The following is a 21,836-nucleotide window of genomic DNA, read 5'->3' as shown; positions in this document are numbered from 1 at the left end:
ATGGCCAAGGAATGATGAAGAAGTGGTAGAAGAAGTAGTAGTGGTACGAGCAGTAGTAGTGCTAGCAGGACGACCACAACACAAATAATAATGGCATATAAATGAAGTAACAAACATTGTTTTCCTTTGACATAACTCATTAACCAGCGGAGACGACGAAAACGGCACAAGGAATGCAGCCAACCGATGCGATGAGATGCGATGATGACGATGGTGCTCCAAATGCCAGGCTACAAGGACTCCCGCATTCCTGCATTCAATGCAGCACATTCCTGTCTGGCTGAAGCTGCTCGAACTGCTCCTGCTGCAGATCACGTGCCGGGCTCAAATTAATGGCAACTGGTGGCCAACTCATTTTAATAGACCTCAAATCCACCAGCCAGAATTCCCAACTAAAATTTCTTAATTAATACAATAAGCAGGAATAAATGCCGGGATGCTGGGCTCTCAACTGCTGGGCCACAAATGTCTGCAATTATTTTTGCATGGCATGCAAAAGGGGGCACAGCAGAGCACAGCAGCTGGCAAAAATCTAAAACCCAACATCGCGACCACAACCGCAACAAGCCGTCAAGCGGAGACTATGCCCCTCTCTTTCCGCCCGTCTCCTGCCAACTCCCTCCCGCTTTTGGTCCCGTCCCTGTTGTCTTTGCCATGTCAGCAACTTTCACCACAAACCGTCTCCTGTAAATGAAGAAATTCCTCGTGTCGCCCTGTTGTCTTCAGCTGTCTTCTTCTCAAACTCAAACTCCGACCAAAACTCAGACTCTCAGCTGGAGCTTCAAGCTGATTGAGGTTTTGGTACACCGAGAAAAAAGAGCACTGCTTAACCAAGTAAGTTTTGAACACTTGCGTTTCAAAATAGCTGCTTATAATCTAAAATATTATGGCGTACATTTAAAGACATTTATAAATTAATTATTATCAAAAAACTTTATTTAACCAAATTTTCCAGCATACTTTTAGATGTGTTTTAATTTTTTGTCTATCACTCTAAAAACAAATTTAAACACCTAAATCTATCCAAAATTTTTAAAAATTAAAAAAAAAAAATAAACAAATATAAGTAAGTTGCATTAATATTTTAGGCAAAGAACATTAATTGTTCGTTGATTTTAATGCAAATAATCAAACGAATTAAAGTTACTCAATGAACTTTAACGCAGATGAATTTATAGAGTAAAATTATAAATAAAAAGAAAACGCTTTTGTAAAATTATGTATTGTTTAAGAGTGCACTAATAAATTATAATTTTTTTAAAAAATGTACACATGTAGTCTGTTATTTTAAGATGCCTACTTCAACACATATTAAACTCTAAATTAAGAAGACACTGCTTTTAAATAACGCTTTCTAGCTTTAGTTTGTACTTATTAATTTTTAATATTATAGGTAATTCACACATGAGTCGTAATTTTATTCCAAAGATACAGAATTTCCGCGAAAATTTCCATTGGCGTGATCTTTTTTCTCCGTGCATCTATCTTATGACAAATGAAACTTCAAGATGGGTAGCTTGAGATGCAGTTCCGTTGATTTGACTGCCATGAAATGGCAGAAAGCGAATCGTTATCCTGGGGGCCACCTAATTAGACCTTAAGCTTTCGGACTCAATCAGCGTGTAAGCAATTGCCAATACGTGATTTGCCAAAACAAAAACTTTCACACACGCGCTCCTGTCAATGTGGGCGCCGAAAATGGGGAGGGGCAGATCACAGCTGCGTAATCGATTTTCAAGTGTGAAAAGCAGGGTCCTACTTTTTTAGCCGAAAGCTATTTGCGGCTATTTTTTAATCTACACTCGAACGCCTTTCTGGCATGCGGCCGTATTTGCACAACGTGATGAGATTTTGCGGTCCATGCCTCACATACCCTAACTCAAGTCAACTTTCTGGCCGCCCGGAGAACTCTATTTACATTTTTTTGTTGGCATATCGATCTTTGGCCAAAATCTTTTACTCCCTTTATGGCTCAAACTCGGGTTTGGTGGTTTCTCTTAACGCCCGAAAGCAGACAACAGCAACTGCCTCTAAGCTCGAGTAATTTTTTGTTGCCCCGTTGATTCTTTTTCTTGCTTTCTATTTTCATTTTTTTTTTGTCGTGATTTTTTGTTTGCTGGGGTGATGCGGATGGGTCTACAACACGCAACAGCTGCCAGCAGCCGGCGGAAGGCGGAAAACTTTTCTCTCTGCCAGCCAACAAACAGCAGGCGGCTGGGAAAATGCAAAGAAACCCAAACAAGTATCGGAAAACCAATTTGGAAAAAAGCATAAGCCTGGAAGTTAAGGATTATTATCAACATCAGATGGGCTACCAGCAATGAGAATATTATGAAGTGATTATTATTACGAAAAGTCTATACAACTAATTTTTGTCTACCTTAAGGTTCTAAAACTCTAGCATGCCTCAATATAATTTAATAATAAGGTTCTTAAAATGCATCTTTTTAATATCAACTGTATCTAAATTGTATACAGGTGTATTACTTTCCTGCTTTTATATAAGAATATTTAATAGAAAACATAGATTTCTAGACTTTCATCACTCAGGGTTTTTCCTAAAGCTTTTGATGATGATTATTATTTCTGAACGATCTTTTGCGAGCCTTGACGGCAAGATTAAAAAATTAAATTATTAGACAAAGCTATAAAATAGTATTATTCATTTTCACTCTAGGTATATTGTTTATGAGAATAGACCCTTCCTGTTTTAATATAATTTATTACATTTTTCAGACAATAAAGACTAAAGACTTTCCTTGGCTGAAATTTTCTTAAAGAACAAAAAACTGTTGGACATGACAGAACTTTTTCTGAGACGTAAGTATAATTGACCCCGTTCCCTTCATTTTTCCCCCTGTGTCACATGCTAACCTAGCTTCATTGCCATATTTTTTGGGGATTTTCTATTAGGACATTGCATATCAAGGCAATGGCAAAGGCAAAGTTTAGTCTAATGCTCTTAACGCTCATGTCTAACCTCCTTCCCACTCCTTCCGGCCATCATTTCTTTGCAGCTGCGGTGTGGATTTGTCGCCTGTCTGTTTGCCATCGTCTTAGCCCACTGCCCCCGCCCACCGATCCCGCCCATCATCTCACAATTCCCTACTTAACACATCCACTAACGACAGACGTCGCGCAACTTTCGACATGTCTCCCCAGTTGTAAGGCGCTGAGAGTGGTTCCATGTCCGAGAGAGAGTGCCTAGTTTTCCCCGCTCCTGTCTCATCACACTGGAAAAAAAAATAATTTTCCAGACTAATGTATCACTTATCAAAATATCACGTAAATTGATGAAATATTAAAAAAAATGATCCTCAAACTATTATGTTTTCAGCGATTTTTATGTTTATATCGAAACTCGAAACACTTTTAAGCACTAAATAACAGCTTTCATTCATTTTCGTCCTCACTCTTTTTTTTTATAAAAAAAACTTGTTATTTTCTTTCAGTGCACTTTCCCAGTTGTCTGACAGATGATACATAATTTGATATAAATGCATTTTATTATGCAACTGCTCATTGGGACTGCCGCCCTTGCTGCGGTGAATTTATGTTTTTGCCGTAAATCAAATGAATAATTTAAGCTCTCTGCATGGCCAGTGTCTGTCACTTAAAAATGTCAGGGCTGCCATCAAAAATTTCCGTCGTTCGTCGTTCATCGTTCATTTTTTCCATATCTGATTTATATCAGCCGCAGCGGGGTGGTCGTAGCCGGGAAAAATGGGCAATGTAAGCTTTGCGTAATTGCATTAAATGGCATGGAACCGAATCCATCATACAACAGAACAAGAAATGGCCTGCCAGAAAGAGAAAGAGTGGTTGGAGAGGGACGGCATAAAATGGGTAAGCAAAAACAAGAAAGAAAATAAGATTTTAAAAGACCGAAGATGAAAACACCCTTCTAAATCCTTCAAAATTCAATTACATTTTTGATGTTATAAAAACTTTTAAGGTTGTAATTTATTATTTAACGTAATTATTTTTAAGGCCTCTTGAAACTGCATAATTTTTATAAATAATATATTTTTCCAGTTAAATTATTTAATTCATTCAATTCAAGAATTATTTTAATTATTTTTAGCAACTGATAAGACTCTTGAAAATGTTTGTTTAAGTTATCTTACTCTTTGCCAGTGAATAAATATTCTCTGTTTGTTTAAGTTATCTTACCCTTTGCCAGTGAATAAATATTCTCTTCATGTTCAACATCAGCGCACAAAATTCCAATTTATTTTAATTGATTTATTAATGATTGAAATGTTGCATAAATGTAGCAATATAAATGTATTTTTCGGCTACACCGAATCTCATTTTGACAGACCCTCGACACTTTTTATCTGTTTCGATGTCTGATGAGTGAAATCAATTTTCAAGATGAGCCGAGGGCTCAGACATAAAACAATGCAAATTACAAATTACCAAAAAGATCAATAGAAAACTAAAAAATAATCATGTGTAAGGAAAAGAAAACTTCAACAGTCATGTGTTTGTTCATCAAATTATTTCGCATGTACATTTACAAGAGTGTAAAAAAGTTTTTCATTTTCTTTTTGAAAAACTATTTGCATACAAGCCCTTTGGAGAGGTTTTTTCTCAATTAAAAAGCCTTCAAAGGATAAGAAATGTAAGCCTGAGGACAAACACAAGGGTAAAAAGAGGAAAGCCCTATCCAATTGCTACTTTTTCCACCACTCTTTGCTCTTAGATTGCACATTTGCGGATTGGCCTCAAGATTGGACATAATTATGCAATTTCCTCTTTAACGCTCAGCCAGACAGACACAAAAAGAGTTAAATTCAATAAAATTTACATTTAACCACAAAAACAGCGCGACTTCGCCAAACTCCAGAAGTCGAGTCGAGTCGCGTCGAGAAACAAAAGTAGGCAAAAGTTAAGATGAAAGTCGAACAAAGAGATGGTAAAGCAGCAGAGACTTATGTAAATTGAAATTCAAGAGCAGAAAAACCAAAAACAACAAAGGCAGGCGGGGAAAAAAAGCGGGAAAAACGAGAGCATCAAAAGCTGAAAAACCGACTGAAAAGACAAAAAGAAATTTTCATTCATTTCGAATTACGCTGTATGAGTGTCAAAATGGCGGTGGCAAATTCTCTTCCCTGGCATAATTGAAGGCTTAAGGGGGGAGGTTGTTGTTGTTTTTTTCTTTTTTTTTTTGGGGGTGGAGGGAGTGGGGTTGGGCGCCTGGAGGTCACCCGACAATTGGCCGGGCTTTTGTCACTTGTCGCTTCTGCTGGCGGGGCAGACCGAAAATTCAATTTCATGCCGCGTGACACAAAGACAAAGCCAAAGCCAAGGCCCGAGCCACCAAAGGCAGACATTTTCCCGGGAAAAATGAGGGAGGGAAAAGCAGCGCTGCAGTCGGGAAGACGACGAAAAGTTGACATTCAAAAATGTGCACACTTCGCTCAAAAGAATTTCAAATTAGCCACTTTTGCTTAACAATTGGCGCAGGCAGCAAATTAAAAGGCAGCCAAGTGGGAGTGGCACCGCAAAATAAATGCAAAAACCGAGAAAGTCGAGAGTTTAGGTGGTCAGAGAGCATCAGGCGACAATTTAAAGTCAAGTGCCGCGTTTCCCAAGTATTGCGCGTAAAAAAAATAAGAGGAAAATAATAATTGCCGCACAAAATGCACTCGAAATCGCAGACAAGTGGGCAAAATGGTCCCTGCCGGTGGTGGTCCTAAATGGTCTGAGGCAAACTCCCAACTTCGATCTGGCATTAGCGTCATTTACACATCTGTGTGCGCCGCGAACTGCGCTTAGTTAAGAATGCTCCACAGCTACACTGCTCCGCCATCGTTTGCGCCCTAAGTGGCTAAATTTCCATGGAAAAGCGAAGTAACCGCAGGAAAAACCCCAATCGAAGCCAAAACGCTAATGGTCACAGTCAAGTCGAGTGCCCGACCTTGGTCATATGGAAATTTAAGCCGCCACATGCATACCAGTATCACAGAAGTCCAAGAACACCATATATTACAAATTTTGGGTGCAGAAAAATATTTATACACCTGTTTCCCAACATTGTATAAATCTGTACTCTAAAAAGATAAATTTATTGTTTGTAATTATAATACAGATCTCTTTAATCTGTCGATAAAAGTATATTAATTGTAATTATTAAAGCAAAGAAAAATGTTGCTGAAAATCATTAAAACCATATAGAAACATCTAACGCATTGAATCTGCGGACTCAGCTGTGGTGGTGACCTCGAAATATTTACTGGCCAAGCAGATTAGAGATAATTTGTATTTAATTCGCTATAACACAAGTCCAGTAAAGAAGAATAATAAATCAACAATTTTCAAAAATTGTTTACAAGTCGCTTCACTCTGAAGATAAAAGTAGATATATTTATTGAAACTTTTTTAAAAGCAAATAAAATAACATGTGTGATTTTAGTAAAGCCCATATACCACCACCAAATGTTATAAGAAAAAGCCCTAAGGCATTGGATCATCGGAATCGGATAGAGTGGTGACCTCCACATCCTTGGTAGCCAAAGAGTTCTGCTGCTGCTGCTTCAGCTCCTGCCGACACAAGTGGATTTTGAAGGCGGTCTCGCATTTGTTACTGCCCCGGATCATGTGGCACTCACGTTCTGGCCAGATGTCCGGATTACTGGCGTCCGAGAGCAGTCCATAGAAATCGCGCTCCACAAAGACACCATCGTGCATGAGACCCATTTGCTCATACAAACAATGAGTGAAACACTGGATGGATTCCGAGGGATCCGAAAAGTCCTCCTGCTGGAGTTTGTGCAAATCCCGTAGAGAGATATCCGTTTGATCGCCACAAAGTCGGATCATATCCTCCGTAAACGGTTTGGGAGATTCATCAGCCACAGTAAGTCCCAAATTAATATTTACCTTGGCAAAACGGGACTGAAAAAAAAATTTTAATTATCAATCAAATCATTTTCCTAAATATCCTGTTTTAACTCACCTCGCTCAGAGCCAAAAATTGAAGAACTACCAGCACCAAACCTCGATTCATTTTGTATTTTCAACTGATTCCATTGAGTTATCACCCAAAACTCACTGCTTTTATAGGCCTTATCTTTCGATCATTAGTGGGTCTGCAAAACTTTTTAATTGCAAATATCAATTCAATGAGCCGAACAGAATTCGCGGTTTTTCGGTGGCCAACAACCTGAACAAGTTGGGGCGCAGTTTGAATAACGCAAGAGTAACAAACCAAGCCAAGCAGAACTCAAATCGAAGCCGCATGCCAATTGGCATAACGAAAGTATCTTGAAAACTGCTTCAACAAATTCCGAGTGCCAGGCAAGTTCTCCTTTCGGCCGAAAACCCAAAAAAATACACAAGTTGCAAAACAAATTTTTAAAAACAAAACAAGAAGAAATCGACAAGGAAATTAAGATGTTGCAAGCCGAAGGCTAAATACTTTAAATTACCGAATAAATTAGGGACACTGGATTTTTATATTTGGGAAACTACAGGAATCTATAGAGATTAAGAAAGTATTTAAGTAAAATTAAGTGAAAAGTAAATTGAGCTTGTTTTATAATATTAATATTTTTAAGTGTTGCAAGGAATGGCAATCTAATGATTTTTTGGCACCACGAATTTAATCTCCAAATCGACAAACTCTTTCCAAACTAAAATACTAATAACCAAAGTACAGTCAACAACTTTGGATATTTATACTCGAGTGTGTGTGTGGGAGTTTTGGGCACTTCCGTTTGGCTGTTGCTCCATTTTGACTGCGACTATTTCCGCTGGTCGCATTAACTGCAGGCGCATAACTTTTCCAATTTGCTTTCGGCAATTATTGATATAAGCCAGCAAAAGCAAAAGCAACAGCAACAGCAACTTCAACGAGCTTCTGTCTGCCACTTCAGTCGACCGGCCGTCTTCCCTCTCTTTCGCACGTCTTTTATCCGTCTCTTTCGGGTGCAGCCTTCCCCGCTTATTGGCCATCTCTTTCCAACACCCAATCACGTTTGCACTGGTCCAAGCATATTTTCCTGCATTCTTGCGCATATTTGTGCAACATTCCAAAAATTCTTGAACAAAGTTTCGTTATTATTGCCGTTTTGCCGACTCTTGGGCTCTCGCAACTCGAAGGCTGCCACTTTGATTACTTTTGCAGTTGCCTTTAGATGCAATTAGTTGGTTCATTAGAAAAACAACAACTCCTCCGCCCGATAGGAATTCACACACTTAATTAGCAGCCTCGAGGGGAAGGAGAACCCAACTCTTTACTCTCACTGATTGCAGTCGGGTGCACTCGGGAAAAGCAATTTCCTTATATGTCCTATGGTCCCCAAAGATTGCTTGTCTTTAAGACTGTTCATAGTTTGACTGATGAATGTCCTAAATAAAAATTTCAATGTGAAAATCTGTAGTTTTTATAGCTCCTTCGCATAATACTATTAATATTTTTTTTAATGTACAAATAGTTTCACTTCAGATTACTTTTTTTTTAATTTAAAAAACCTTTGAAGTATTCTTTAGTATAGTATTATCTTACTTACTTACTTTAAATAGCTTACGGGTCGAAAATTCTTTCGAGTGCAGGCGAGAGCTTGTATCTTTGTATCTTGAAGACAGCCGGACTGCTTGAATATGCAAATCGGTCAGCAAACTCGAGCTGAGTGATTTGGTCAACTCTTTTGGCCCTCTGGGCTAGGACTCGCCAACTCCCTGTTAAAGAATTTAGCATGCAAGTGGTCATGTGACCCGAAGCTATGAGCCAGCTCTGTTGCATATTTGTTGCATAATGCCAACTTATGCACTGGCACATTGTTGACCAGTTGTCCAGAATCTCTTCACTCTCTCTATATATCCTATATCTAACATCCCGAATCCTCCGACCCTCGGCTTACATTATTTGCCGCTGTGTCCACTGGCAAAGCGTTTTGGGTTGAAAAATCTACAAATCGCATGCCGCAAACAAAAGCAAATGCCAGCACAGGGATGTGGATAGTTGGAAGGATGGATGGATGGATGGATGAAAGGATGAATGGATGGATGACTGAACGTTTAGAAGGATAGATTGTTAGAGGGCTGGCATACCGGCATTATTCCACGTCAGTGGCCAGTGCACATTTCAAATTGGAAAGGAACGCTGCAAATACTGGGAGGAACTGGGCTAAAATTCTCAGGCAAACTCTCATTCAATACGAAATAAATAAGTAAATAGTTGAGATGGCCTCGCCGCTGTGACAATTCGGCCTTCTTTCTTTTATCCCAACATCATACCTCCTGCTCTCTTTGCGGTTTAATTTTCCCATCCTGTCGGCATGCAAATCACATACAATCAGAATGAAGTAAACGTGGGCCAAAGGCAAATATGACATTTCAGTCAGCCAAGTAAATAAATGTTAGGCGGCACAAATGGAACGTGCCAAAGCCGCTGGAAGAGTACGAGACCTCAGACACTCGACCCCGAACCAACCTTCCATCTTCATCTCCATCTGGCCCCCAGGATCCCAGTTTATCCTTGCCTTTTGCACCTGTCAATCCTCCGCAAACAACTGTGAGCAGTCATTTCCCAGCCCGAGAAATGTGAAGCTCTTCGGTTGGATTTTTATGCTTGCGAGTGTCTGGTTAAACAAGAATGACCTGTTTTCGAGATTTAATATTGAGAATAGGCAAAAGGTCATTTTCTGCAAAATTGGTTTGAAAGTTTTTAGAAATAGGTTTGCCTAATTGAAGTGGTAAATAATATTAAATGTGGGATTGTGTGTAGTACAACTTTCAAATAATCATATTAAGTTCTTTAAACCATCTTGAATATCATTTTAGATGAGGAAAAAATAGAAAGTAAGTCTTAAATTAAATAGAAATTAAAATCCTCACTTTTCCTCACTTTAGATTACTTTCTATTATTTATTTAACATAGAGATAAAGAAAAAAATGAACAGTAAAAAACAGTATATTAATACGACTATTGCATTTAAAATGGTAACATATAAATTAAACATTAAATCATAATCAACGTGGAAAATACTTGATTTGAAATAGTTCCTATAAATATGGTTCAAATTTAAATACAAATTTAAGATATTTAAATCTATTCTCAAATAAATTAAATGATAAATTTTTAAAATGTTGTATATTTATAATAATTATTAATTATATTTATAATTATTAATTATTAGTATTCATAGCTATTATTGTCTTAATTTATTGTTTTTCTTTATATCTTATAGATAAACAACGCTGATCACAATAAGTTTTGATTGACAATACCATTTTTTAATTATTTTACTTTTTATTGAAGGTCCCATTTTGCTACAATTTTTTAGGCTTATATTCCAGAAATTGTATGTTCCTGCATGCAGTCTTGTAGACTTCCACCATATCTCTTCTTCAGCTGTACATCCTTCCATCCTCAGAGTCGTCTTCTACTACTTCGTTTTCCTTTCTTTTTAGCCTACAAATAATTGTATTAAAATGGGAATTTTTTCAATTTGAGAGTTTGGCCTGACAGGACTCGACTCGACTCGAGTCGACGCTACTCCGAGTCTAGCGGACATGTGACAGGCGAGACAGTCGGGAATGAAGTTGTGGCACGCATTGTCTGGAGACTGCAAGGAGAGGGGCCAGCGACATTTTAGCCACCAACCTAGCCATGTGGGACTTGCTTCGCCAGTTTTTCCGCCCCGCTTTTCCCAGTTTGCAGCGAATTGTTTGATAATGACACTGACATGATGCTGCACTGACAACTAGGCAAGAAACTGGCTGCAGCCGCAGGAGTTCTGGAGTCCTAAAGTCCTGCAATCCACCCAACCAACAAACCAGCAAACCTCCCACTTTCGCGTCCTGTCTGGCCCACGGAATTATATACGAAAATTAGTTGAAGCGGCGCGCCGCTGGCAAATTTTGTATGTGAGCTTTTCCTTTTGCCTGATCTCATTTCGTGTTTCCTTTCTTATTTTTTTGCAGGACGTTTTTTCGTTGATTTGCTTTTCGGTTTTGGGCCTTATTTTTGGGGGCCAGTGCAAGCGGCGCTCTAAATTAAGTTTTAAGCAACATGTCTGCAAAAATCATGCCCCAGGATACTCGTACTCGTCCTTATTCTCCCCATTCCAACATACTGGCTGCTGTCGCTGGCAGTCGCAACGTTTTATTCTCGGCTTGCCTCCTTTTTTCTTGTATTTCTATTTGAAGAATGGAAATTGTGTTTTGTGTGTGATTGCTGCAGTAGTGGTCTTCCTTCTCCTTCGTGCAGTTCCTTGAGGAGCTGCAGGACTATTTTTTCGTATTTATTTTTATTTGCTGTACTTCGCTGGCCGCGCTATTTACACTGGCGCAGTCAACAGTCGCCGTCGTCGGCAGTTGCTTTTCCTGTGCCTATTTATATATAAAAGATACAAACACATATATATATATATATATATGTATATATATATTTGCAGGGATTGTACTTCTTCTTGGCTCGGAATTTGTATTTGTGTATTTGTCTTTTAGTTTATTGTGCGGCAGCTAGGCAACTTTGCCTTTTGTATTTGCGCTCCATTGAGGCAAGGAATTCAATTTTAAAATCCCCCAAACCCAAACCAGGAAACGAAGCAGGGACTTGTGGTCCTGGCTGCATTTGATTACAGCTCCAGCTACCCGTGCCTTGGGCTTCGTTTTAAATGATCGGCGGTTCCTGAGGCACGGCTTAGCTAATTAAACGTGGCGTATACTTGATGTGCGAGTCGAGTATACGCCACGTTGGGCAAACAAGAAGCGGACGCCGGAGCTTAGACAACAGACTTAACAGGGGATAAGCCAGCAGCCGGCAAACACACCAGCAAACACTTGGCTCCCAATTAATTAAAAGACACCGAACAAGCAGCTAAATATTGGGTCCTTAAACGAAAAAAGCTGGAAACTAAGACGGACAACTTGGAAAATCCGATTTTATTGACAGCAATGTGCAGCGGAAGCTGGGAATAACTCTACAAATTGCTGACCGTTGTGCGAAAATCGCGGATCAGTTGAATCATGGCCACTGTGCAGCCCACTGTGCCAAAGATGAGACCAATCAGTATGAGCAGTATATCGCGAATCAGCTTCCACATCAGTGGACCATATCCTACGCCATAGTTGAGAAATAAATCGATCAAGGCCGGGCAAAGAAGGTTCAGGTTACTCAGCGAAAAAGCTCCTTCCAATTCCGTGAGAGCCGCTAGGTTGGGCACACCCACAGCCACTGCACCTGCAGAAGTATGTTAATAAATGTTTTTAAATTATTTATATTTTTAATTATATACTAACCTGTCAGCAACAAAAAGGTTAAGCGCACTATATACTCAATCAAGCTTTGATGCTTGCGTCTCTCAGTGGAATTGCCATAGTCGCTAAATACTACAGTGATCACCACAAAACCATTAAGCGGATAGCTGAGAAAAATTCCCAAGGCTATGCAAACCTTTATGATCTGGGAAAGGCTAAGAGAGGGGAAAAATATATCATGATTAAATATATTGAATTAACATTATTGACTTTGGAAGGAAATTAATAGACAAAGTGATCTAACATAAAACAAAAGCCAAAAAAATATATGAAGAAAATATATAGTTATATAGCTTTCATACACTTAACAAAAAAACTTTTGTTATATTTATATATTAAATATATTTGAGTCGTATGTATAGAGCACAAAATGGAAAATGGTTCAAAAGATAAAGTAATTTAGCATAAAACAAAAGCCCGTAGTTATTGTTTATTGAAAAAACTAAAACACAATAAAAATGTAATTAGCTGAAGAGTTTAGATTAAATTAGGCTCTTAAAGTACCTCCAATGAAATTAAACTTTTAGTTAATAATACTTACACTTCGTTCTTGGGAATATTTAGGGTGATACTGGCCTGGACATTTTCGCCAAACCGCCAATATCCCATTACGCCAAAGAACATGTTAGAGAGCAGGATTAAAAAGACCGCGAGGTTAAGGACTCCAAAAATTCCCAGATAGCTCTGCGGATGAGCCATATGGGCCTCAACGACCAGCATCTAAGTATTACCCTCTTACTAAAATTATAACAATTTATTAAGAATTTATTTAACTTACAGAACCGACGGCTGTTAGGGAAAAGGCGGCAATGGCAAAGAATTCAATCCATTCGACAGGAGGCGTAGCCAATTCACGATCATTAATAACGGGCAAACCACTAAACAAATAGTACATGATCAGTGAAAAACCTGCATAAAGCAGGAAATTGGAAACCAAATTCAAGGGTACCAGGTACTTTAGCCTGCGGATCATGAAAAGCGGCAGAAGTAGCAAAGAGGCGCCCAGAACATAATACCGCTCATTGTACTTATCACCATAATAGTCGCCGATCTCCTTGAAGTTCTTGGCCACGAAAACCAGGTAAACGGTGCACAAGAGAAACTGCCCGAAGACCAGAACGCAGGAGGTCAGGAATCCGGCTGCTCGGCCGAAGCACTGCACCCACTTTGGACCCTCCTCGTAGGCAATTCTCACCGCCTCCGGCATGGAAACCTGCGGAACCTGTCGCCTACGACAGCACTCCGTCATTCCAGATATCTAAGGGATATCTGCAGATATTTAAAACGGGAATCAAGGGTACCGAGGTAGCCACTTACAGACCAGCAAGTGGATGGAGTACGTCAGCAGGATCATCAGCAGGACGGACATCACAGCACCCACCACGAATCCCGAGCAGCGGAATGCCAGCGGCATGGCCAGAATTCCCGTTCCAATCACACATTTTAACAGGGAAATAAACGCATCGCAGTTGCTGGGTTTTAAATTTGAAGAGTAAATGTGTAAGTTATATGTAAACTAAATATTAATAATTTTTAATTTTGCATTCGGAAGATATCAGGAACCCCAAATATAACGTTTTATCAGGATTATAAACCCAAGGTAGATAAGTACAAAACTTTATGCATTGATTTAAATTAAGACAAATAATGTATGTTCTTGATATAAAATGGTGACCAAATAAAAATCAATCAAAATTTTATGATTTGCTTCCTTTCCTTGTTAAAGGTATAATAATACTCACGTCAATGGCACCTCCACGCTTCGCTTCTCGTAGGGATTGTAGATGTAAAATGAGGTCATGGACTGGCTGCAATGTACCCAAGGATTACCCTCGAGGAAAGGATCAACATACTTGCAAGACTCAACTCACACTATGGTCAGCGGCTCATTGTGATGGCCAGAATCGTCTCGTTTTTTGGCCTGATTCTGCTGCTTCGGCTCCATTGCCAGATTTCAGCGGCGTCCAGCAGGAGCGGCCACATCAGCGACAATGGCGTCCAAGGACAAAGGGCTACAAAAACACAAAAAGGCAAGGAAAATTGTCTCGCACTTTTGACAACAATTCCAAATTAGTAAAGTTCATTGCGTAGCCCCATTTTCCATTCACATTTCCTTTTTCCGTTTCTGCATTTTAGCTGTGCAGCTGCGCACATTCAATTCACTTACGCTGCAACTTAGATTGCCGCAGCCCAATCAAAATGGTTGCACATGCGCGCCCATTATCATAATAAGCGCAACTTATTGCCCGATTCACGGTCCTGCAGCGCATAAACTTCCTTAACAAACGGCAGATTGGTCCTGCGGTCGCAGGACAAAGATTCCTGAGGCAAGGAGGGAGTAGAACTTGCGGTCCCGGTGACAGTTTTCCATGGCTTACTACGGTTAGCCTTTGTTATGATGAAAACAGCAAGCTAATTAATAACTTCTGTTTGGGAATTTCACTGTGTTTACCAAATGCTTGTGTTTCTACCAAAAAATAACATTATTATCAAATGACAAGAAATACACAATTTTTTTAAAAGAATTTCTTACAATATTTCAAAATATTTTTCAATAATATACAATTTAACAAAAGTGACCAAAAAAATTTTTTTTATAAATGGCTAAAACTTACAACGTACCTTAAATGTTTTATCAAATCTTAACTGTAAATGAGCGTAAATTAATTTAATTGAGCAAAAACTTCGGCATTGAATATGTTTGTATTTCGGCACTGAATATTTTGTTATTGGAATTTCCAGAAAATTGTGTATGTGTACTAAATATATAATTATGTTAGCAATAGCATTAAAATTGTTTGGAACTTACATTTTTGTTATTCTTAGAATTTGGTGAAATATCTTATAAATACATTTTATACATATTTTTGTTTTGTAGGTTATATACCGCTTATACTTTCTAATTAAGCATTTCAATTAAAGCACGTTTTATGCATATTATAAGCTTAATTAATATATTTGTAAATTGCATGAGAGCTTTGCTAATAAGAGACTATTTAAGAATGTGTTATAAGCATTAGATACTCATTCTATAACAGGCTCCTTCCTTAACAAAATAGATATAAGATCTTAAAATCCCAATTAGCCTTTTCAGGCGTATTCCCCCTTGGCCAGGCTTCACTGTAGCCCTTCGGCTGATGGTAATCTCCGGCTGCATCGCCCTTGCCTCCTGGCTGAATATCCTGCGATTCTCGCCGGAGGACGATTGTCAAGCCAGAATGCGCACTTCCGCGTCCGCATTTAGTTGGTTGTTGTGTCTCTGGGTGAGTTTAACAGTAAATTGAATTAAAATTTATTGTGCAAATTGCAGAATTCCGAAATCGCGCTGCGCTGCACACAGCGAACTCTTGCCGAGACAGCGGCGCAAATCCAATACAAATAAAATTAAGTAAAAATGCACAGAGCTCGGGTTGTAAAGGGGCTACCAGGGGGATATAAATATATATACATATATATATATATATTTATATATATATGTATGTGGAGCGTCTCTGTGTTGGCACAGTAATATGCAAATGCGATATTGTCGCTGGGCGACATTTACAACAATTACAATAACAACGAAGGCACCTAACTGCGTGCGACATGTGACACGATATTCAAATAAAGGCGGACGGGGGCGGGGCCATTTATAGCATATATTTTGCATAAAGGGAAATATGCAGCAGGAGCTGTAACTGCTGGAAAAGCTGGTTGGGAAACGAAGAAGAAAGAAAAACGGGAAACGACCGAGAGCAGAGCGCAGCGCAGAAATCAAATAAAACAAATTTGGAATTTTACAGCAGACAAGGAACCGAGCGGCACCATCGAAGGAACCAAAGAACTGCTTATGTGCGACAATGTCCTGCTCCTGTTACCCATCCTTCGTCCATAGTTTCCCTTTCGTCCTGGATTCTAGAGCCCGGATCCTGCCTCCACATCCACATGTTTCTTAAACTGTCAGCAATGTGCGAGTACGAGTGCGACTACTGCCAGTGTGTATGTTATGGAAACAAACAGACTGACATTCAATTTAAATTCCTATACAAATAATTGCATGGCATTGGCGTGGGTCAGAGTGGTGCAATAAAAGGAATCGTTTTGCATTCGGGCTTGGGCTTGGGTTTGAACAGGGGGTTAACTGTGATTGCTGCCGCCTGCTAACGATAGATTGCAGCTCCCGGATAAACCCCTAACCTGAACTAAGCTCGATTTTTCACAATATTTATGCACAAAGCGAAACCAGGACACTAGGGATCCAAACATCCAAGTGACTGAGCGTAATGTTGTTATTGCTGGAGGCAAAAATTAACTTTTTCCTGCACGGGAAGAAATCTTATTACGATTGGTCGCTGAATAAATATTAATGCAATTAAAATTTTTTTTTAGATTGACAATATTTTTTGCTTGATAAATTAATTAGTTGCCATTAATCTTAACCAGTCGCTAATATATTTTAGATAATCTACTTAGACAGATCATGTTTTCTAAACTTTTATATATGTATAATTATATTTAATAATACTATACCTTAAAAACGGGTTCCATTTTTAATTAATCATATTACTTACATTTTGATAAACAATACTTTGTAGACTTCTATGATAGGCACATAACAAGCACTCTTGAATGATCTATTAATTACACAAACGACTACTCAATAAGTATTTATTTAGTTTTAAGTATTATTAAATCTGCTTATTTAACTCGCGTTCTTTTATTAAATAATCTTAAATCATGTAAATTCCCTTGCTTTCTAAGAAACTGCGCCTATATTCTTTTAATAATGTTATAGTTAAATCATAATCTTGGAGCTCCCTGGATTTGCCTTGCTCAATGTCAATGGCCAGACTCGACTTGGGTTCTGATGTAGCAGAAAGTCATCTGGCAAATAATTATAAATTCCCGGCGCTACTTGTCTGCCTGGCTACTCGCTGGATTTTATACCCCGCGCCATTATCCGTGGCTCATCATCAGCTAAACCGAAAATAAATGCCATTTCGAACGAATTTCTCAATGCAGCGCACGCACAGGACGACAAGCCGGGACCACGGCCACAAGGATGTGCTGGCTTTTGTCCTTGCCAATTGCCGCCCACCTGAATCACGTCAAGTGATGGGATAGGTACTATTTGTAACAGCTACAATAAAATAAACTACACTATTTAATCTTTAAAAAAAATTGCTGCGAAAAATAAATTAAAGTTTTTATATTTTTATATTTTAAATTATGTTGATTTTTACTTACCTAAAGACGCACTGATTTTGGGTAACTAAAATGTACACAAAAAAAATATATTGAACTTGCAATAACCTATAAGTCATAATTCTGTACGCAGCTTCGTTGTCTTCGGTAAATTATTTTACGTTGATTTTATCCATCTAAAGAGGTACTGAAATAAGGTACCTCCAAGTGTACCCAGATAAAGCAGCCAGAAATTGTGTCATCACTGCTGCCCTTACTCCTAACTCACCTGTCGTGGGGGTGGCATCCGAAAACATTATCGCCGCGCTTATCGCGTCGTCATCATCGGCGTTATCAACAGCTTAGCATCGCCGCAAAAACTTTGCAAATGCGCCACGTTCCCTTGCAGCGACTGCCACGCCCCCTAGCCCGCTCCACCGCTTCACCGCCCCCCGTTCACCATTCCGTGCGCCTCAATAATTTTGATCAGATTTTCTGACGCGCTTGTCCGACGCTGGTGTCGTGCTTCCTACAATATTTTTGCATTTATAATGCAATTCATCGTTCATTTTTCATACTTGCACAAAGTGGATTTTTATTAGATTCCCTTTATTCTCCGCTCTGCTCTGCTATTTTTTTTTAGCTTCTTTTGTTTTTGCCCCTTGGTTGCTTTGTGAACTTTGTTTTTGCTATGCGTAGCCTGCACTTTGCCCGGTTTTAATGTGGTCTGGCCATATGGAGCGTTGGGCAGCTTGAAATTTCAATATCATCGAACTGGGGATGAGCAACAGAAACCAATAAATTTTCAAAAACGATAAGAATGCACTCGCATGGGAAACTATTGTCAGTGGAGTTTTGGGGGGGTGGAGATGGGGGGAAACTACCCATTTGCTAAATTTAAAATATAGTTTTCTTCCAAGCATTTCAAATGGAATTGAATTCCTTATGAGAAGTCGCCATTGGCGACTTGGGATTATATAAACTAAACTAAATTCTGTAATATTATTATTTACTTTCAATAAATTTGATCAATTGTTTTTAGGTTTTTTTTTTAATCGGCATCCCCATTTTACTGTCATTCCTTCGAAAGGAATTTACATGCTCTCCGTTTTTAATAACTGCACAAGTTCAAAGTGCGTGGCTTCATTTATTATGCATATTTTCCGCATAATTTGTCAATGCTGTTCGCTGGTTGTACGGGGCCGTCGAGGAAAAACTATTTGGAAAACAAACGCAAAACAGCCCGCCACTCCACTCCACTCCACACACATTTCGAATTTTCTATTAAATAAACTGTCAGTCATTGACGTTGGTGCGTTGCCGACGTGCGGATGCGAAAGTCATACCCGATGATGTTCCAAATAATTGCACTTGCGAGTGGTGGGGTCGGTTCGTACTATTTGTTCATAGAACACAGCTTTCTTTGGGATGGGAAATATTAACGGCATTTTTAGTGAGCGGCATGCAGACAAAGGATAAGAATAGCGGCCATGCCACCGCAGCATACAGCATATTATTTGCCCGTCTGGGTCGTAATTGAATGTTACACGTAAAATATTGCAAGGAAAGTGAGTTGGGTTCATTACGGGGTCACACAACGTGAGCTGCGGAGCCACATACCGCATTTTCAACGCATTGACAATGAGTGGCAGGAAAAAATATTAGGAAGAAGGAGGTTTTAGGAAACCCGTTGAATTTTTTTCAATTTTTTAGCACATTGAAGGCAACAAACAATCCAATAACAAATTCGCGTTATTGGGGTATCGCCTTTTTGATAAGTTGAAAATAGGCTTTAAGAGAAAACTAAGCTTATGGTTATATCATAAATACAATAACTTAAAATTATACATTTTGTAATTTTAAATTTGATTATTTTTACACATGAAATATTAAAAAAAACAAAAAGTATTTCTGCCTATTTGATTTATGAATTTCGTTTTCGAAATCAAATTTCTTTGAGAAGAATTATTTCCTTAAAAGTGCTGGTTTTGAAAATTCGCACTTCACTAAAATTACATGAAAACCGGATACTGTGAGAAAAGTTATGGCTTCATAAATTGTAACATAGTTCTGTAAACTGAATATAATTGTTTTTAAAGTTGGTTTTCATTTGAATCTGCTATCATAACTTCTAGGTTTAGTATATTTATTGGTATATTAAAACTGAAGTGTCTCGACTAGCAAAGTTTGTAACCCCGCCGTTAGTCACCACTACTTTCTTTCGGAGTTTTTCACATACTTTTATACATTTAGAGCAAATTGAGCGACGGTCACACTATTCTTAATGTTTACATTTGTCCAATTTGGCGCGTTTTAATTTTTTGATTACTTTTAAACTTAAGAGACCAACGAAAAAGATGCCAGAGGCGGATCAGGATCTGGCCAAGACTCGGCGCTTCCTGAAGGAGCGCCTGCAGCGGGACTACACCACACTGAGGGGCTACGCGGAAGAGCGCTCCAACGTGCGCCAACTGCTGCAACGCACAGCGGAAATGGGTGAATCTAATTCCCTGCTGCTCATTGGACCACGAGGATCCGGGAAGACCACGGTATGCATGCAGGATCTAGTGGAGTCTCCTGGCTGTTAATCCCCTTAACACCAATCCCTATCCACCAGCTCATCAACGCCGTGCTGACGGATCTGCTGGCCAACAAATCGTTCGTGGATAACACTCTAATTGTCCACCTGGATGGGAATCTGCACACAGATGACCGCGTGGCCCTTAAATCCATTACGGTGCAAATGCAGCTGGAGAATGCCGCAGACGGACGTGTCTTCGGCTCCTTTGCCGAAAATCTGGCCTTCTTGCTGCAGTGCCTCAAGGCGGGTGGCAAGCAATCGAAGAGCGTGGTCTTTATACTGGAAGAATTCGACCTGTTCTGCGCCCACCACAACCAGACGCTCCTGTACAACCTCTTCGATGTCTCCCAATCCGCCCAGGCGCCCATCTGTGTGCTGGGCGTCACCTGCCGCCTGGATGTGATTGAGTTGCTGGAGAAGCGGGTCAAGTCGCGTTTTTCGCACCGCCAGGTCTTCCTGTTTCCCAGCTCGGAACGCTTCGAGGAGTATGTGGCACTGTGCCGCGAGCTGTTGTCCCTGCCCAGCGGCTCTGCCCTTCAGGAGGCGGTCAAACGCATTGGTGGCCTGCAAAAGATCCGGTCGGAGGCGCTTTGCTTTGCGCGCAATCACTTCGACCCCAATGAGTACTCCTTCTCGCCGCGAGTTCGTGAAACTTGGAACAAGCATGTGGCCAAGGTACTGGCCAGCCAACAGGCACAGCGCACCCTGCAGACGCTCTACGACTTCGACATCAGCGAGGCCTTCCTCAAGGGCTACCTGTTTCGCCTGGTGGCCCAGCTTCGTTCCCAATCCCCTTACATTACTGCCGAAAAAATGGCCGCTCTGGGTTCGCAGTTCGAAGGCGACGACAAGATCGAGCTGCTCTGCGGGCTTTCCGTTCTGGAATTGTGCCTCATCATTGCCATCAAGCACCACTCGGAGATCTACGATCGCGACCCCTTCAACTTTGAGATAATCTTCGCCCGCTTCTCCAAGTTCGCCAAGGTGTCCACCACGATGCAGGGCGTGGAGCGATCGATTGTTTTAAAGGCCTTTGAGCATCTGCGCATCGGGGAGCTGATCATGCCGCTTTCCGGCGGAGCAGGAGGCGGCGTGGGCAAGGTCCAGAAGGAGTTCGAGATGCACAAGTTGGCCCTGACCTATGGGCAGATCCAGCAGGCGGTGCAGCGATACCAGGCACTGCCCACCGAGGTGGCCCAGTGGGCGCAGAGCTCACTGATCTAGCACTTACTCATTCCCTTAATTTAATTCATAACCCCTTTAATTGAACACATTAATTCCTTAGTTGTTTGTATTTATTTATTATTTCTAGCAAAGTTTAAACTTAGTTGTTTTAAATATCGAAGGAGATTGAGCTTATTATAAGAAGAGCTTAATACTTACACCTTTAATTACAATAAAGTTGAAACCTAATTGGTTTACTTATCAAACTTAAAACAAGATGATTCGTTCCAATGAAATAAATCTTGATCATATAAACTTATAAATTTAAGAATAGCTGGACCTGAATCTTCTTCATAATCTTTATATCACTTTTAAATATCAGACTAAAGTAAAAATTTCACTAAACAGTCTCACATTTCTAAATTTTATACCTTCATCTCTTATATTTATTTAATTCTTTAATAAAGCTTAAAGTTAACTGTTTTAAAATTTTTTTAAGGCAAAAACCCAGATTACAAACAAAAAATTGATAATTCTAAATTTTTCCGTAATTTTCAAAATTTTATAAACATATTTATCGCCCTTAAAAAGTTGACCTCTGTTTTATAAAAAATTATTATTTAATATTAAACTTTTCACTTTATTTTTAACTAAA

At 39.5% G+C, this 21,836-nt stretch overlaps 3 protein-coding genes across 9 annotated transcripts; 1 reads left to right on the top strand and 2 right to left on the bottom strand.

The window, feature by feature from the left end:
- The first annotated feature begins 2,047 nt into the window (after nucleotides 1-2,047).
- On the top strand, nucleotides 2,048-21,337 carry LOC128254247 (origin recognition complex subunit 4). Its single transcript, XM_052983163.1, has 3 exons — nucleotides 2,048-2,052; nucleotides 19,761-19,985; nucleotides 20,054-21,337. The coding sequence occupies exons 2-3, from the start codon at nucleotides 19,794-19,796 to the stop codon at nucleotides 21,239-21,241; spliced, it is 1,380 nt and encodes a 459-aa protein (XP_052839123.1). The 5' UTR covers nucleotides 2,048-2,052; nucleotides 19,761-19,793; the 3' UTR covers nucleotides 21,242-21,337.
- On the bottom strand, nucleotides 6,380-7,083 carry LOC128254250 (general odorant-binding protein 56a). Of its 2 annotated transcripts, XM_052983167.1 has the most exons (3): nucleotides 6,965-7,083; nucleotides 6,618-6,903; nucleotides 6,380-6,549 (listed from the first exon to the last, which is right to left on the bottom strand). In XM_052983167.1, the coding sequence occupies exons 1-3, from the start codon at nucleotides 7,013-7,015 to the stop codon at nucleotides 6,476-6,478; spliced, it is 411 nt and encodes a 136-aa protein (XP_052839127.1). In that variant the 5' UTR covers nucleotides 7,016-7,083; the 3' UTR covers nucleotides 6,380-6,475. The 2 variants fall into 2 exon arrangements, with proteins under 2 accessions (XP_052839127.1, XP_052839126.1); XM_052983166.1 differs by having other exon boundaries at nucleotides 6,381-6,903.
- Nucleotides 11,884-14,515, bottom strand: LOC128254246 (glutamate transporter polyphemus). Of its 6 annotated transcripts, XM_052983157.1 has the most exons (8): nucleotides 14,145-14,515; nucleotides 14,016-14,081; nucleotides 13,595-13,745; nucleotides 13,302-13,531; nucleotides 13,052-13,235; nucleotides 12,815-12,993; nucleotides 12,256-12,428; nucleotides 11,884-12,196 (listed from the first exon to the last, which is right to left on the bottom strand). In XM_052983157.1, exons 1-8 carry the CDS (start codon nucleotides 14,216-14,218, stop codon nucleotides 11,937-11,939), a joined length of 1,317 nt encoding a protein of 438 aa, XP_052839117.1. In that variant the 5' UTR covers nucleotides 14,219-14,515; the 3' UTR covers nucleotides 11,884-11,936. The 6 variants fall into 6 exon arrangements, with proteins under 6 accessions (XP_052839117.1, XP_052839116.1, XP_052839118.1 ...); XM_052983156.1 differs by having other exon boundaries at nucleotides 13,052-13,531; nucleotides 14,145-14,513; XM_052983158.1 differs by lacking the exons at nucleotides 14,016-14,081; nucleotides 14,145-14,515 and having other exon boundaries at nucleotides 13,052-13,531; nucleotides 13,591-13,725.
- Nucleotides 21,338-21,836: the final 499 nt, after the last annotated feature.

This window comes from Drosophila gunungcola (assembly GCF_025200985.1).
Source record: "Drosophila gunungcola strain Sukarami chromosome 2R unlocalized genomic scaffold, Dgunungcola_SK_2 000004F, whole genome shotgun sequence".
Classification (NCBI taxonomy): Eukaryota; Metazoa; Arthropoda; class Insecta; order Diptera; family Drosophilidae; genus Drosophila; species Drosophila gunungcola.
This window is presented reverse-complemented; position numbering and strand designations above follow the sequence as displayed.